Source organism: Aptenodytes patagonicus, chromosome 3 (genome assembly GCF_965638725.1).
Source record: "Aptenodytes patagonicus chromosome 3, bAptPat1.pri.cur, whole genome shotgun sequence".
Taxonomy (NCBI): domain Eukaryota; kingdom Metazoa; phylum Chordata; class Aves; order Sphenisciformes; family Spheniscidae; genus Aptenodytes; species Aptenodytes patagonicus.
In genome coordinates, this window is record NC_134951.1 from 22518148 (window position 1) to 22535439 (window position 17292).

At 35.7% G+C, this 17292-nt stretch overlaps 1 protein-coding gene across 1 annotated transcript in view; it reads right to left on the minus strand.

Annotated features, from left to right (window-relative positions):
- The window catches only part of SNTG2 (syntrophin gamma 2), a 313450-nt gene that overhangs the window by 45918 nt on the left and 250240 nt on the right, over window positions 1-17292 (minus strand). The window contains exon 12 of the mRNA XM_076335436.1: window positions 4447-4563. Within this exon, the coding sequence (XP_076191551.1) occupies window positions 4447-4563 (117 nt within the window). The remainder of the gene's footprint in view (window positions 1-4446; window positions 4564-17292) is intronic.

A 17292-nucleotide genomic window follows, 5' to 3' on the forward strand; every position in this document is an offset into this window, starting at 1 on the left:
GACAATTAAGCAGAAGCATCCAACCCACCTAGAAGTACTAAACAGGTCTAGGCAAAAGACGAAATACTTTTAGGTCAAGAGTAATTCATTTCACTGGTCTCTTCACTCTTCAATGGAAAAAATGAGCCAAGTATAATTTTAAAAAGATATTAAAAAGGAAAAAAAAAAATCAAGAAACATTCTTGAGATAAACTATGATATAGCAGTATAAGAAGCCTAAAGATGTCCAAACCAACTGAAACTCGGTGGTACAAAACACACACTAAATAGCAGTCAAAATAAATAAAACAAATAGAACAAAATAAAGACAGACTTGTGTGTAGAGTTAGAAAGTTCACTAAAAGCATTCATGGTCAAGTCTATGCCCTCCAACTCATTGCGACCTCTGTCCTAATATGTTACATTGACACTATGTATAATGTAAATTACAAATACAAGTATTTAGAACTTACATAGCAGTACTCTCTAACATTCAAAGCACTGCTCATGTGCTAATTACATTATGCAAGCTTTTCTTCTCCATAATGTTTTTCAAAGGTGGAACTATTTCTGTTACTTTCACATTATTCTTGTATTTATTCCTTTTCTTAAAACTATAAGCAGCATATGCAGTGATTGCCTAGCTGCCTTCACATAAACCACTTTAGTGATTTCTTTAATCATGTTGAAAATGATAGTTTTGTAATTAAGGGTAACACAACAGGTCCAAAGATATGGCTACTTTAAGACATAAAAAAATCAAACAGTACAATCCTCCCCTATATAAAGCCCATACTCCATAAAACGAAAACATTTCATTTTTCTGGAAATTTTCAATGACATAAAAAACAGTTTGTTCTTGAGTGACAATTTTGAATAATGTCTCTCCAATTGTTCTAGGATATGAATTCAGAACCTTTTCAAGATCTGAAAATTGACAGAAATTTATTAGATGTTTTTAGAATGTAATAAAAGACTGCTTGTATATTAACATTGACACAAGAATAATTTCTATTTGTGCAATGGTGTTTTTCACATGTGCAGTTTTCAGAAATGTGTCACAATTCTAATATAGCAATCTGTAAATGAAATCTGTATGTTTCTTAAATGCAGTCAGATAAGCCACTTTAGGGATGCAGAAAGACCATTCTCTGTTAATCACACACAAATCTTGATATTTACTTCTATGGTGAAGCATCTACATTTTTGGAAACGCTATCTGAGATACTGTTGAAATGGACTATAAATAGAATATTACTTACCATAGTAATTTCTTTCATATTATAATACCCACATTTTTTCCACAATTTTCTTTATTTTTGCCCATGGGTAACTCTGTTTTCCATTCTTACAAAAGTTAGCAGCTGTATTTACATTCTTATCATCTTTTACACTCAATGTAGAGTGTACTACTTTCAAACTACTCAAGTAGAAAAAGAGTAGAAATTGCACCAGATCCTTTTACAAGCAGTTGTAAAGTTTGGGTAAGGTCATTACAACTAAGGATAACTGTATGACTTGTAGGTAATCTACTCTGTGCACACTACGTTGATACACTGATACACTACATTGATTCAGTATGCAAAAAGCAATACCGTCATAGAAACACCTCTGAAATAAAACACGTTGAACTCTTCTAAAGATCAAGCAAGTTAAAACATCTGTATTTTTGTGATAGAACAATGCATTTTTTAATGTTTCACTTAATATAATAAAAAAAAGTTAGTGGGAGTAATGGTAAGAGCAGTACCATTAAATATCTCTAAAAATAGTGAAACAGCTCTATGCATGGCTTTGTGAGGGGATCTGTGTTTCCAGCTACAGTGCTGGGACATGTGACACAGACCAGTGTCAGGGCACAGCATGGTTTGGTGGCTCCCTGGGTGCCGTGGGAGCTCCCCCAGGGTCTGGCAGGGCAAAGTCCTCGCCAGCCAGGACCCATCCCATCGCCCTGTAGTGGGTTGACTCCGTCCAACAGCTAAGCACCCACACAGCCTCTCTCTAACTCCCCGTCCCCCCACAGTGAGATGGGGGAGAGAATAGGAAAAGCAAAATCAAGAAAACCCGTGGGTCAAAAATAAATAAAGGCAGTCAAAATAAAGGCAGTTTAATAAGTGACGGAAAGAGGAAAAAAACAAGTGATGCAAAGGTGATTGCACCCTGCCTGCTCTAAGTAGACCGATGCCCAGCCAGCCTCCAAGTCATGGCTACTTTTGAAGACCAAATCCCCATTTTTTATTGCTGAGCATGATGTTTTATGGTATGTAATATGCCTTTTGGCCTATTTGGATCAGCTGTCCTGGCGGTGTCCCCTCCCAACCTCTTGCCCACCCCCGGGGTGAGCAGTGTGAGAAACAGAGAAATGCTGTGCAAGCAAAGCTCAGCAACAGCCAAATCACTGGTGTGTTAGCATTGTTTTAGTCACAGATACAAAACCCAGTGCCGTACGGGCTGCTATGAAGAAAGTTACCTCCATCCCAGCCAGACTCAGTACATGTCCCCAGCCAGGAGCAGGGCAGCCATGGGGACTGGGGGCAACCCAAGCTCTGGGCACCAGGCACCTCCCTGGGGACATGGACGGGCTGAGGCTGGGCCTGGATGTGGGCCCGTGGGTGGGCCTGGCTCGTTGGGGCCCATGGCTGGGCAGGACAGGGCTGTGGGGGAGCTGGAGACTGGCCCTGCTGTGTTGCTGAGGCAGGGGCTGATGGCCATGGGGGTGGCTGCAATGGGGTCCTGGGCTGCGGGAAAGGTGGGGGAAGCCCCGGGGAAGAGGGTCAGGGACAGTCAGGGCTGGACGTGCCCTCAGGACACTGATAATCATCTTTGAAGTGAGGCTTTAGATGCAGGTTTGAATTCTCCAGGTGGGTGGCTTCTGGAAACTGCCAATTTCCTGTTTTATTTTTTTCCCCTGATATAAAACATCTGTTGAATGATTAAATAGCAAGAAAACTGGTCAACAGGTTTTATGATTTGTAGGCTCTGTAACACTTACTGGTGTATCTGATTACTGGGATGACATAGCACTTGACCAAAGGGGTCCCCTTTGTTCATTTTTTTGCAAAGCCACTGTTTCTACAAAAAAATTGTGCAGAAACACAATAGAGTATAGTATATACTTACAAGTAACATGGTATGAATACTACCAAACATTCATCCTCACTTCTCTGTTCTTAGCAGAGTGCTGAACATGATAAATGAAGTAGTTTATCCCAAATTAGTATCATGTAGATGGACAGTTTTAGTTATTTCAAAAACATTTCTTCAAAAACAGGTCTCAAAACAATAATTAAAATTTATAAAGGAAAACTATTCATGCGGTGTGTTATTTATTTGTTTAATATTTTTGTATTGTTTTTGCATTTTAATTGGGTTGTAGTAATTGAATCAAATTTTAGTTCCTTGACTTAACATATTAACAAATAATTTTTTAGAGAGAAAAAAAAAAACTTCTCTCAGATGTGTTGTCTCATTTTGAAAAGAATACTACTGGCCATTTAAAAATGCTTGAAGTTAATAGAAATCATTGGATTTAGAATTTCAATCTAGAGAGAGAGAAAATGTTACTGATTGCTTCTCATTGAGGTTCATATATAAGGTTCAAAGAGTATGTACTTCCCAAAGGTACTGCAGATGGTACACATGTAAAGGATCAGATTTTCTTTGGATCAGCTGAAGAAACTGGGAGGCTGACCACCTTCTGAGCAAAACCATAAGGAAGTTGTATAACTGAAATTGCATTCTAATTTCACATTTTATTCTTTTTGATTTGTTTAAAGCAAAGGCACTCTGGAGAAAAAATAAAGAAAGGATAAAACAATACCATGTGGTAAGTATGGGTCACTTTTAAAAAGTTTAGAATTCTACAGCTCATTTCCGTTTCATTCTTTTAAATTAATTTTTATGAGGCTTTTTTAGAGAAGTATTAGATAAGTCATCTGTTGTGAAATAGAATTCTCGTTACTAGCTATGTAAATTATCAAAGCAAGATGTCATTTGTTCAAACTGTACAATTAGCATTGGATTCTCTGTAACAGTTCAATCCCTTGCCTGTGTGCAAAACCCACAAGTATCAACTAATAGTATGGATGGTGTGTTTCATGATGTATCTTCTCTTTAAGAAAACAGAGTAACTACCAACTCATTACGTCTACAAAATACTTCAGAATAAATAAGGTAAGAAATATTGGGCCTAACCAACCAGAGAAAAATCTGAACTTAACAACTTTAAAAAGTAAAACACGTACTCCCTATTAGGAATTCTTTGAATTATCCAGGTACAGTAAGATTTTCAGAGGACCTTAAAAGACGTTAAGTACCTAAAGCTTATTGAAATTCAGTGGCATCTATGGCTTTAACGTCTTTTGAAATCTCAGCTGACAACTTCACTTGATAAGGAAAAACAAATCCAGACATAACAAACAGGTTTCCATTTACAATGAAACTGCCACAAAAATATTATTTTTTTACCGGTGGAGTGCTGAAAATGTAGAAGGATGAACCCTTCAATGCCAGAAACTTGAATTTGTAGAGCTGAGATGAACCAGTTCCTTCAAGTCTCTCATTTACCCATCCCATATGTATGACCTGTAAAAGAAAATAATTGAAATTAAAGCTCTAGTTTTCAGTGGAGCATAAGATATATCTGAATAGGTCAATCTTTCCACACAGAAGATTGGTCATATTAGAATAGGATGCATCATCCCCTTCTTCACATTTGCCTTCCCACCACTACCATACTCTTGAAGTGTACGGTATCATGCCAGTGTGTCAGAAGTCCTTGAAGAGACTTAAACTTACAGTATAGGTTGAATCTTGTCTGAAATAATCACCATTTTAAAAGCCACTTATATATGTCTCAGCAGACTCTCACTTGAACCAGCTGAAAACCTAGGTGTACTGAAATAGTTCAGCCAGCTGTTTTAAAAAAACATGATCCTACATTATCTATAGCACAGTCAAAACTTGGACATACTGAAATTTCTGTTACATGAAACTCTAAAGAAATACATCTAAACAAATCACTAGATTTATCTGAAATCAAACAGCTTTCTGTATGCTCATGTTTGCCACTGTTAACAAAGTGTCTTTGTCACACTGATTGTCTTTCAGAGTTTATACACTTTTTTTATATACACTATCTCATGACAATTTATGTTATCATATAATTAAACGTCAAATTCTGTTGTTACACTACTTTGCTCTAACAGTATTACAATACATGTCTTTATATTTCAGATAAATTAATTTTAAGAAAAAGTAAAATTAAGAAGTAAGACTGCATGCTTCCTTTTTGAGGTAAATGCAAATTTATAAAGGAATAATGCTATAGTGTGGTAGTAGAGTATCATGAATGTAGTTACCCACCAAAAATAACAAATGTAAACATTTTAGGCTTCATTTTGCATACATTAAGAGGAACATATTGCCCTTGAAACAGGTACTCAAATCTAGAGTGATCTACCAATCTAAATATACAGCTATTGCTGATAAGCTTGTTCATTTTCGATTAAAGCTACGCTTATGGAAAATGTTGAGTTACACAGGGGCAGAAATGTCATAGCACTTATGAATGTACTGAGGCCACAGAGCTTTACTGGAAGTCAGTGGAAACAGCCTGAATAAGGCATTCATTAATTTGCATGAAAACTTCAGCATTTGTTCTATGGATAGATTTGGGAAAAATGTGATGATCTGAGGAATGCTTTTCTATTGAAAGCCCAGTGTGCGTACCCATAGTTATTACCAACAGAGCACAAAGGTGGAAAGAATGGACAGGGAGTAGCTAATAGTATAGATGCATGATCATACTCTTATATCATGAAAAACTCACACATTGTTTTCTAATTTTGTTATTCAATGTATCAATTATGTCTCTTACCAATCAACTTATTCAGAAATAAATAATAAATCAATATGTTGAGCCAGACAATCCTTCTCTCTACTCCTTTGCTGAGCTCCAGCATTAACATTTTAAGGAGAGCTAAGAAACAGCACAATAAATAGAGTAGCCTTTCCAATTCTCACTTTGCTGTTGTGTAAATTTAATAACTCTCACCAAAACATTGTTTCTATAGTAGTCAGCAAAGGTTTAGAAACAGGATGTTCAGACACTTCATTACTTTAACAAAATATACTATAGTATTGTTGAAAATCTACTACAAACTATATTATATATTGAGTTTATCAGCATGGTAATATAATATCAAATAATACAGACAAAAAGAATAATGCCCAAATCACAGGGCAAAAACAATACAATATTCTCCTTTACATTCATAAAGTCATGTTTGCTGACTTGCAAATAGACACCATTTATTAACCTGTAACAGTATTAAAATCTTTACTAAAAAAGTAATTTACTGATTAAATTGATAAATTGATAAGCAAATGATATGGCTCTCTATTATGTTCTTCGTTCATCATCATTATCATCACCATTTATTCTTACAGCAGCACTCAACAAATAATTTTGGAATTATCCACAATGTCAAATGGCAAAACGAAGTCACAGATAAAGTCTGCAGCTTGCCCAGGTCATTCATCAAACATCATCTATTAAAGCAAACATGGCACATTCTGAGAAATGTAACTATATATCTTGTTGCAAACCAAAGATGTTTATTTAATATATTAGAAGAAGGAAAATATGAAGTTCTTTGTTGAAACTCAGGCAGGATGGTATTAGGAGACTGGAATTCCACTTGTCAAGATTGTGTTTTCACTTCAAAATACACGTGATTTCCTGTGATTGACAGGAAAAACTTGATTTATCTAGTTGACAGAAACCACAGGTTGGCCTGTAAGCATTGGTCCTAAGTACCAACAGTAATGCAAAAGACAACCATACTTGCTTTGAATAAAATTCTAAATTTAGAAAAAGGGCACTGAATTTCTCTAACTGAAGTAAAATGAGATTTGTTTTTCAATTAAAATGTGCTTTATGTCAAAGTTTTCCATCTGTGAAATGGGAATAATTTCCTTTACTTATTTTATGGAATTTGCGTGAAGGCCCTATCACTATTGTATTCTTATCTAAGGCTGCAAGATGTGACAGGAGCACCAAATGTTATAGCCTCGATTTAATGTACCACTTAATCTTCTGGATAATTCTCTTGACTATGTATTTAGCTACAAACACAAGACTGCATTTTCTAATTAGCTGCAGACATATTTTTTGGGCATGTGTTCTAAGTGTTTTACTGAAATGGAACTGTATTACTATTATTTTTATTGCAGTCACACCATGCTGTGACCAGTCTACCTGTGGTAGATCAGAATCAAGAGACTTGGTTTGAAGTATACCCTTCTCCACGTGACAAACAGATTTTTATAATTATTAACAGCTATAAACTCAATGTTAAGCTGTTCTGTATGCTGAAATCTCTTTCAACCTCAGACAAAATAAAAAAATGATACAAAAACACATTCACTGGACTAGATTTTTGGGGAATGGTCTTTCTACTCACTGAATTATTACAACATTATAGTACCATTCTTGATCTATATGGATTGTGATAAGGTCACCTATTCATTCCACTTCATCAAAGTCTACACAAAACTAAACCGCAATACCTCAGTTACATTTTGAATACATTGCACTGAACATTACTCTCCTTGATTGAAGTGACTAACAAAAACTCCAGTTCCAGGATAAAAGAACTTCAATCACAAAAAAACCCAAATAATAGATCATCAAAGCAAAGAGAAAATCTTAGAACCCTTAAAAATATAAGAAGATCCTTTTTGTTTCTAAATTTGATTATAATTCCCAAGAGATATCAGAAACTGATTAAAGATTTTTCAATTTTCATTTTCTTTAAAACCATTACTTAGCTTTCCATTGTCAACATAATTTGTGGAACAAGGAAACAATTATATACCTCATAGTAGAAATAAGAAAAAAGGGTCTGCTGATTTGTATCTTACAAAAGAAAATAAAAACTTATCTGGAAAAACTAGCTAGTATATAATAGTTCAATGTCATTAAAAAAAAAAAGTAAAAACGCTTTCAAAAGTCTATTAAATCCCAAGATTATGGTTTGTGTGTTGGCACCATGAAACACTTGCCTAAGTATTAAAGGTGCTAGTAAACAAAACGTTGCAACATTTCCTGAACTTTCTAAAAGACACCTATAAAATGAATGCCTACATCAACCTGTTCCATTTTTTTTAATGAAGATGTGAAAAAATTCAGCAAGTAGCATATTTGTAGATCAATTTAGTATTTGAAGAAGAGTATCTCTGCGGAATACTGATTGAAGTTTCAGTACATATGTACATTTAGGAAGAGAAATATAGTACAGCTAGAAGACACACAAGCTTTTTGTTTGTTCATTTGTTTTAGCATTTTTGTATATTTAGGAGAAAAGCAAGCGTTGAGTTGATTTAAATACGGATTGTTCTATCAGATATGAAAGACTGAATGAGATACTTTCTTGGAGAAGAAGCAATAGTCAGGCTAGGTAGATTGCTACTGGAAGATAACTGGTGAGCTCAGTGGGTTTAGGCCTGTATTACTGTCATTTGCATGGTTTGGGGATAACCTGACAGCAAGCTAAAAAGTAAGTACTAATGAATATGAAAGAGAAAGAGGAAAAGACATTTAGGAGGAGAAAGAAATCAATTTAGTAAGACCAGAAATAAAGAAACAGGAGAAAATATGAAATTAAAATGAAAAGAACAAAAGGAAACACACTATACAAGTATATAAAGAGAGGAAAATCAATGAAAAAATATTTGGGAGGAAAAAACATAAAGAAAAGAGAATTCCAAATGTATACTTGCCTATAAAGACACAAAGTCCTTAAAAAAGTAAAGAAGGAAAAGAGAAGAATTTCCTTTATCAGAATCAGTGTTTGATTTACTTACACATATATTGGAAAAATAATAAAATTATGCATCTTTTTATAGCGCTATTAAAAAAATCTAATATATTTTTACTTTCTTTCCACACATCTTTCTTATTGACTGGTTTATTTAATGGTCATTTAGACCACAGAAATGGAGAAAGAATAATTATTCAGTTCAACAAAAGTCTGTATGGAGCAGAAGCAACCAAGTGTTGGTACTCAATAAGCTGTTTGTGGTTCATAAGTAGGCTACTGAGATTTTATTTGGGTCTCAGTACATCAGTGGGAATATTAGTCCCGGGATAAAAACTGTTCTGTTATTTGGATTGAAACCTGCCATTTGAAGTTTTAAGGAGTGCTCATAAGGCATAACACTACAGACTGTCCCATTCTCAGCATTGCTTTCACCACTTTATTCCCATACCGCATAATCGATTTGAGACTGCTATCTGAAGCTGTGTGGAAAATTACCCATACATCATCGATGTATTATTAAGTTTCTAATATATTCTCATACACTTTCCAAAAGTTTCTGTAGGAACAAAATGAGCAATGGCACTCATTATGAGGAGATAAAACAAGTCACTAACAAAATGTAATCCAATCATAGCAGATAAATGAAAGTTCTTATTTGCACTTATTGTTTTCCTACAGCAATAAAGCATGTAGATGCTGCAATGACAGGAAACTTAATGTGTGTTACATTTAATAAAGCAATCAGTACCTTTTGTGTATAGTACTTTTAGTTAAATAGTTATGAAAAGTAAATGATGCAAAACACTCCAGAGGGAAATGAAGAAAGAAAATCAAGTAGATCTCTGATGTATGACATGTCAGAACAGATGGGTACACTTATGTAATTAAAGTGGCATAAGAATCTACAACAGACGCAGATGCCAGCTTGGCCTGCAAGTTAAGAACCAGTGTCATACCATGAAGCACAACGGAACAATACAAAATTAAGAAAGCAGAGAAGTACATCTTGAGGTAGCTTAAGTAATATTTTAGTCTTTTCCAAAGCAAGTGGTAGACTGTGTGTTTTGAAAAGTACAGATATTGGGGTAAAAAAAAAAAAGGTAGTCCTCTCACATACATAATGATTAACTAAAAAAAAAAAAAATTTGGAATGCTAGAAGCTTTGATGCATTACATTAATGGTTTCCATTGTACATCAATTGTATTCGGTTATGTCCAAATGGCTACTATTCAAAACATAATGTTTTAGAGATGAAACTGCAGAGGAACTTAGAAATGATGACACTCAAGTGTTTCATGTGCTTCAGCTCAAGAATGAAATTTATAAGTCCAAGCTGGGCACAGTTTGAATGCCACAAATAGCAACATGTCTGTACTAATCTGAAGGGAACTATGACGACAGATATGTATCTGAATTTGTGTATCTGTGCAGCAATTGGCTGCCTGTGCAAAATTTGGATTACGAGTCCTTTTGGGTAGTGATAATTGTTTCTCCTCTTTGTTTGCTTGTTTTAACAAGGAGGCTGGGAATATTGGGGCTGATATCACTCACCTTTTCTCATTATAGCCTTCTTGTTCAAGTTAGGATCCAAACCACAAAACTCACTCTTGAAGACAGGTACCAGTAAGTTGGATAGGTACCAGTAAGTTGCCTTACTAGTTATGCATTCTTATGTTACACTAAATCAGTAGCACTATTTGTGCAGCACGAACTAATCAAACTAAATAAAAGTGGAAAACTCAGATCCTTCACAATTTTTTTTTGTCTTATATGTGTACTTTATTCTTTAGCAATATGAAAACAACAATAAAATACACCTAACAAGATATTCTCCTCCCCACCAAATAAAATAAGAAAACCTTTCAAACTATAGCTGTTTGCTATAGCCGCTGCAAGAGTCCTCAAAGAAAAAAACTGTCTGAAAATTCAGTCTCAGTTTCCTTCTACATGTTATCCCCCAATCAATAAAATGATAATTCTGCTTAAAAATGTGTTAACATAATTGTAATTGGAGAATAATCCTGAAGAAGGTTTATTACTACTCATAGTAGTAATCCAGTGAAATCACAGTTCTGTAATACTGAATGGAAAAGCAACAGGTTCTAAAAGCTGTGAAGAGCAGCAGAAAATTATATACTCAAATCTTTCTCACAAGCCACAAGGCAGAAATGCACAAATAAAAGGAGAATAAAGAAGATTTGTTAATATTTTTTTTTAATATTCTAACAGCCAAGGGAAGCTCAGGAAGACAGCTTAATCAGAGACCATGATTTTTCACCAAAGACAGAATTGCCTTGTGCCACTCACTGCCAGAGACACCAAAGACCCAGCTGACCGCCGGAAGATGTGGCCAACATGTTAGGGTAAGAAACACTGCTTAAATATACTCTTTTGTACATTTTTTCCTTAAATAGGAATACGTTTCCTTTGTCTGACACATTCTATAGAGTTTCTAGAATCCAATGTTTTGAAGTCTTACAACTTCAAAAACTAAGCTAATATAAACTATTTACACAAAAAAATGGGACATACGAATACCATGAATGTACTGTGAATGTACTTGTTTTATAAACCATAGTGAGATTTCATGCAATATGGTCAGAAATGCAACCACAGTTTTCAGTATCCTATTACGTATAATTTGTTTTGCCAAGTTTGGCAAATATCTTGACTTTTTTTTTTTCAGTTTGCTTGCCTTTAAAATCAGTGATAGTTATTTACCTCACAGGGGCACTACATATTAGCTAACTGACTAGAAGTTAAAAAGTTTAAGTGTGTCCCGGTTTTGGCTGGGACAGAGTTAATTTTCTTCCTAGTAGCTGGCACAGTGCTGTGTTTTGGATTTAGTATGAGAATAATGTTGATAACACACCGATGTTTTAGTTGCTGCTAAGTAGTGCTTACACTAGTCAAGGACTTTTCAGCTCCTCATGCCCCGCCAGCAAGAAGCTGGGAGGGGGCACAGCCAGGACAGCTGACCCAAACTGGCCAAAGGGACATTCCATACCATGTGACGTCATGCTCAGTATATAAACTGGGGGGAGTTGGCTGGGGGGCAGCAACCGCTGCTCGGGAACTGGCTGGGCATCGGTTGGCGGGTGGTGAGCAACTGCATTGTGCATCACTTGTTTTGTATATTCTTTTATCATCATCAACATCATTATTATTATTATTATTATTATTATTATTATTATTATTTTCCCTTCCTTTTCTGTCCTATTAAACTATCTTCATCTCAACGCACAAATTTTACTTTTTTTTTTTCCCCCCAATTCTCTCCCCCATCCCACCGGCGGGGGGGAGCGAGTGAATGGCTGTGTGGTGTTTAGCTGCCTGCCAGGTTAAACCACAACAAAGTGCTTTAAAGTGGTCCTTCTTCCGTTAGAGTAGGTTTTTTCAGTGGAAGACCTGAAGTCCCAGAAAAAAATCTCTGAAGCAGACCAAGAGAATTTCATTAGGAATTGCATAACTGACCTTCCATATAAATAAAGTTAAAAGTTACCAAGGAAGATCTCAATTCTACCTCTACATGGTCTCTTTATGCTTAAAGGAATTTAGTCCTGCTCCCTTTCTAGAGGTGTAAGTTCTAATATTATAGTCTGCAAGAATCTAACTTTTCCAGACTAACAATTAGGAGAAAGTAATTTTATTGCTATATGATATATTTTTAAAACATTTTTCTCTGTTTTTGAGAAAATAAAAAGAAAAAGAGAAACTGATGTTACAAGAGTATGTGCAGGGTTTCTTTTATTCTGCAGGATGAAGTCAAGCAAACTTGTTCATGGCATACCTGGGGCAGCAGTTCTGCTATGAGGAACAATGGGAAAACCCTCCATATTTGAAAAGTTCCTTATTTAGAATTAGGATCATATAATTATGAAAAACAGAGTGGAAAAGAGGCTTCTGAGAAATTTATTACATTGCTTTCTCCAAAATGCAGTACCCATGATACCTATTTTGTTTTTAAAAAATGCTTCCTTAATGTCCTAAGGATCTCCAGTAATGGAGACTTCATAATTTCTCTCAACAATCTATTCTAGCACTTTATTGTCTTTACTAGTGATGAGGAAGTCTATTCCTCATGTCAGACATGAATCACTCTTGCTGTAACCACAATTTAAGACTTTTTTTACCCTATCCATTAAAGACTCAAATGATTTTGGCCTTAGACTGGAAAAGTAAAAAAAGCTTATTCAGTTCATAAATGGAGCAAAAATCCATGAACAAGAACATGTAGCTTGTGTGGCATCATTCCTCGCTTCTTTTCACATGATTCTCTGAGCACAAAGTTATCATTCCTGGATATTTCTTTCATACCTCCCTCTCTGTCTTTCTTTCAACCTCTCCACAGAGGCCATGGAAAACCTCTGGTCAGTATCTTTTTGGAAATATAGTGCACAAAATCAGATGGAGTACTCCTGCCAAGGCCTTACAGCAAAAGGAACACTTAGCATGTCTTGCAGTAACTCACTTAGGGACAGCCCGCGATGCTTGCCTCTTTCTCAAGAGCCACAAAGGAGACACGGTTGTTATGGCATGCAGGTAAATGGCCAGCCCTGGCATGATGTTAAACTGACAAGGTAACAATGTGAGAAACTGCTGGACATTGCATACAATGCAAAGGGAGAAGTCAGCTGGCTATCTCAAGCCTGCGGCTGTACCAATAAAACAATAAGGGGATAAACTAGCAGGTGAAATATATGAAAAGGAAGTGAAGAATGGGTGAAGAATGTCAAAAGATAATGAAAAAGGGGTGCTGACTTACAGACAGTGGTGGTGCTATCACAGATTAAGGCTGAAATAACCAAATAAGCATGTAAAAATCAGAAAAAATAAGGACCAATGGTAAAATGTGAGTGGGTTCCTTATTTGGGAGGGGAAGAAACTGGGGGAAAAGGAATATAAGGTAAACCATATGAATTGGGCTTTTGGGGGTCTCTGTTGATCAGCCCTGTACCTGATTACCACAGGCTGATGTAATAACAAACCATAATAATAAATCATAACAATGAACCTGTTGTTTTTCTTACTATCTCTATCTGACTGGCTTCTACAGTTAGGGGCATCTGGGATGGCCTCCCTAAGTGCTAGCAAGGCAATGGAGGATGGACCAAATCTCCCTAAAAGAATTTACATCCCCAGATACTTTTCAAGTATTTTCCAGTAACAACTTCTCCAGTTGTTTCCCACAGCCTCTCACATATACCTGATTATTCTTGTCTATGTGCTGTACCCTAATTGGCTTCTATACTGTTCTTCAGACTCATTCTTCCATATGTCAAGATCATTCTGATGTCTAACACTGTATTTTAAAGCATCATGTCTGCAAAACTAGTAGGCTTGCTTTTGCTAACGCACCATAAAGGAAGTATTCAAGGGAATTGGATCCAGGACAGACCTTTTCAGGACTTCTAGTCAATGTGTCAGTTTTGAAAGTGAACCATTTATATCTATTATTAGATTATCCAACAAAGTCTGTACAACCAAATCCGTATAATACTTGTTTAAAATATTGTAATGTCAAGAACTGTCATAAACCTTACTGGAATCAAGATACACTGCAGCAACCGCCTGTCGCCCATCCACAAGATGCGTTATACTATCACAGGAGGAAATTAGATTGGTTGTCACTATTTATTCTTGACAAATCCTTCAGGGTGGTCATTCATTTGTTATCTTGCAGCTGCATACAAATATTTTGTTTATTTATTTCAAATTTCTTTCTAGAGGTTGAAGTTAAATTGACTAGTCTCTAATTCTCCAACTTCTCCTTCTTTTTCCATTAACAGCCATGATGTTTGCCCTTTCCTAATCTTTTGATATATCACCTGGCAGACACAAATTCCCTGAAATATCTTGATAATAGCTCTGAGATTACTTTGACCAGTTTTTCAAATATCACCAGGCATTAAAAGCATACATACCATCAAAACTTCCCTTTATATTGTAATCTGAGATTTTATTGGGTTTTGCTAGCATTATTTGCAATAACCATCTTTTGCAGTTGACCTTTTCAGTGAGGGCTGACCTCTGATATGCCAAGTAGGAGACAAACATTTTCCTTTGTCTTCTTGCTATTAATACACTTAGAGGGTAATTTTTTGTTACCCAGCTATCCCTTGCTGGTTGCATCTTAATCTGTGTCCTGGCCTTCCTGGTACTATCACATGCTATGCTTTTACAATCATTGTCTCTAGATTTCATTTTCTGTATGATTTCCTCTGGAGGCCAATGAAGAGGTCACTGCAAAAAGTTGAAACAAACAAGGGAAGAGGCATCCTAGAAGTAGTGAAAATCTGTTTTACAGAATCACAAGAAAAAATATACATAGTGTTAATTAATATCTGATCAATATTTTCCTATTTCTACTGAGAAGAAACTGTATTGTTTTAGTAGAGGACAGGAAATGATAATATTAGTCTTAAAAACAGAAAAAAACACCCAGCAAACAAAATAAAAAACCTTGCAAATAGTTTTTCTGTACAGAGAGAGAATTGCCTAATTTACTGTTTCATAAAAAATAGAGAGCAATCCAGCAGTGTGTATCTTTTTGAAAATTGAGTCCCAAATCTAACCGCCTACTGATAACTCAGAATCAAGTGCTTTCGAGTCTCTAGAGCACTGTAATAAATTATATCAAGCAGAATCAAAAGTTACAATATTTGGAGAATGGTGGCTGTAAACATCCTCCATACTCAATAAAATAATGTACAAACTGGTTCAATCCCCTTCTCTCCTTGTGGAGCACCAATATGCTCTAAAAGTATCCAGTGCGTAGATGCTGTGTGCTTCGTCATCTATACAGGTTATACACACATTTAGAGCCAGAGCTTCAGCAGTTATTTAATACCTTTCAAATTCGTGTAATCCCTGCATATTTGTTAAAATCTTGTAGTCCTTGACATGGACTAACTAGCATGACATGCCCTCGGATAACTAGAACTCTCCAAACAATTCCCAAGGACAGTCTGGGATCTAAGCATTGGTGGGAATAATTTCCAATAGGCAGTTTAAATGCAGACACCCTGATTTGGTGGGAGAAGAGAATTTGAAAGTCTGGAAGTAGCCAGACCATGCCAATTAGCTTCATGACCTGGTCCTGTTTATTTTAACAGCACAAATATATTCATAATAATGACAACTGCTACTACCTTTCCTACTACCTCTTTCTAACTTTGGATCACAGACACAGGGCAAAGTCCAAACTCTTTGTTTGACATCTTCTTTTGGCAAAGAAACCCATAAATACACCCGGTTTAGACCTGGAAACTAATATCTTAGTCCTTTCACTTTCCAACTTGCTTAGTTGTCTGCCCATGGAATTCATCATGTTCTGGAGATTCAGTTTCCAGTAAAACTCGTCAGGGGCAATATGAAAGACAAGGAAGAAAGACAGGTTTAGCAGAGTAATTTTTTATGTTCTTCACCCTGAATCCCAGTTTGTTAATGACCTATGAAAAACAGAATCTCAATGAAATCTATGCTGATCCAACCTCGTCCCTTTATGAAATATTAAGTTGGACTCTAAAGGCAATGAAGAAAACTCACCGCAGGTGACACAATAATGAACCTCTAAGAACCTGTTTAATTCTTCAGGAATGTCCATACTCAAAAGCAAAGATAAATTTACAGCTATCACCATTTCACTTCAAGGCAGCTCTTTGAGTGACCGTCAATCTTTTAAGCTTCTCCTTTCTCTAAATTTTAAATCAATTGCATTAATAAGAGCTATTCAGGTTTGTACAAACATTATGTAACTGACATTAATAGGCTCCATTAATCTCGGGCAGATCAAGTCCTCTTCTGTTTTTAATTATCATTGCCAAGTTTTATTTTATTCCTTTGTGAGAGAGAGAGAGAGAGATATATGAGAGATTCACATTCTGGTTGCTTTTAAAGCTAATTTTCACAGGGCATTTTAAAGTCTTAATTTTTCACATTTGCTCCTTTAATATTTTTATGTTTGCTTGTTTTATTTACTTGATCTGCCCAAATTCATTATAAATTTTATTTTTTCTCACTTTTTGGCAGAGAACAATCTAATGTTTGCTGCTGTCAGTCCCAGCTTAAATTTTCAACTCCTGAAATTAAGTTTCTAATTGTATCTTCCCTTCTTTTCATATTTGGAATGGAAAAAGTGGGATAGATTTGTACTGCCTAACTTTAGGCACCTACTTTAAACAATATGCTACGAGGCTACTCTTCTCAGGACCTCAGTGTAGTCAAGACAGAAAAAGAGGCTCCTATAAAGGATGATTTAAAGCGTTGATATCAAATTTCACATTTGAACAACTCCCTGGAACAGAATAGTTTTCTGCACTGACTATCTAGGCAGTTTATGGAGACTAGCCCATTTATTTAGGAAATCAAATTAGGTAGTTAGTGATAGGTTGTATGACTGTCCCCAATATTTTTTTAAAAATTGAGGAAGAATATGTCTTCCTTTTGTCAACTAAACCCGTTATGTGTGCCCAAACTGATATGAAT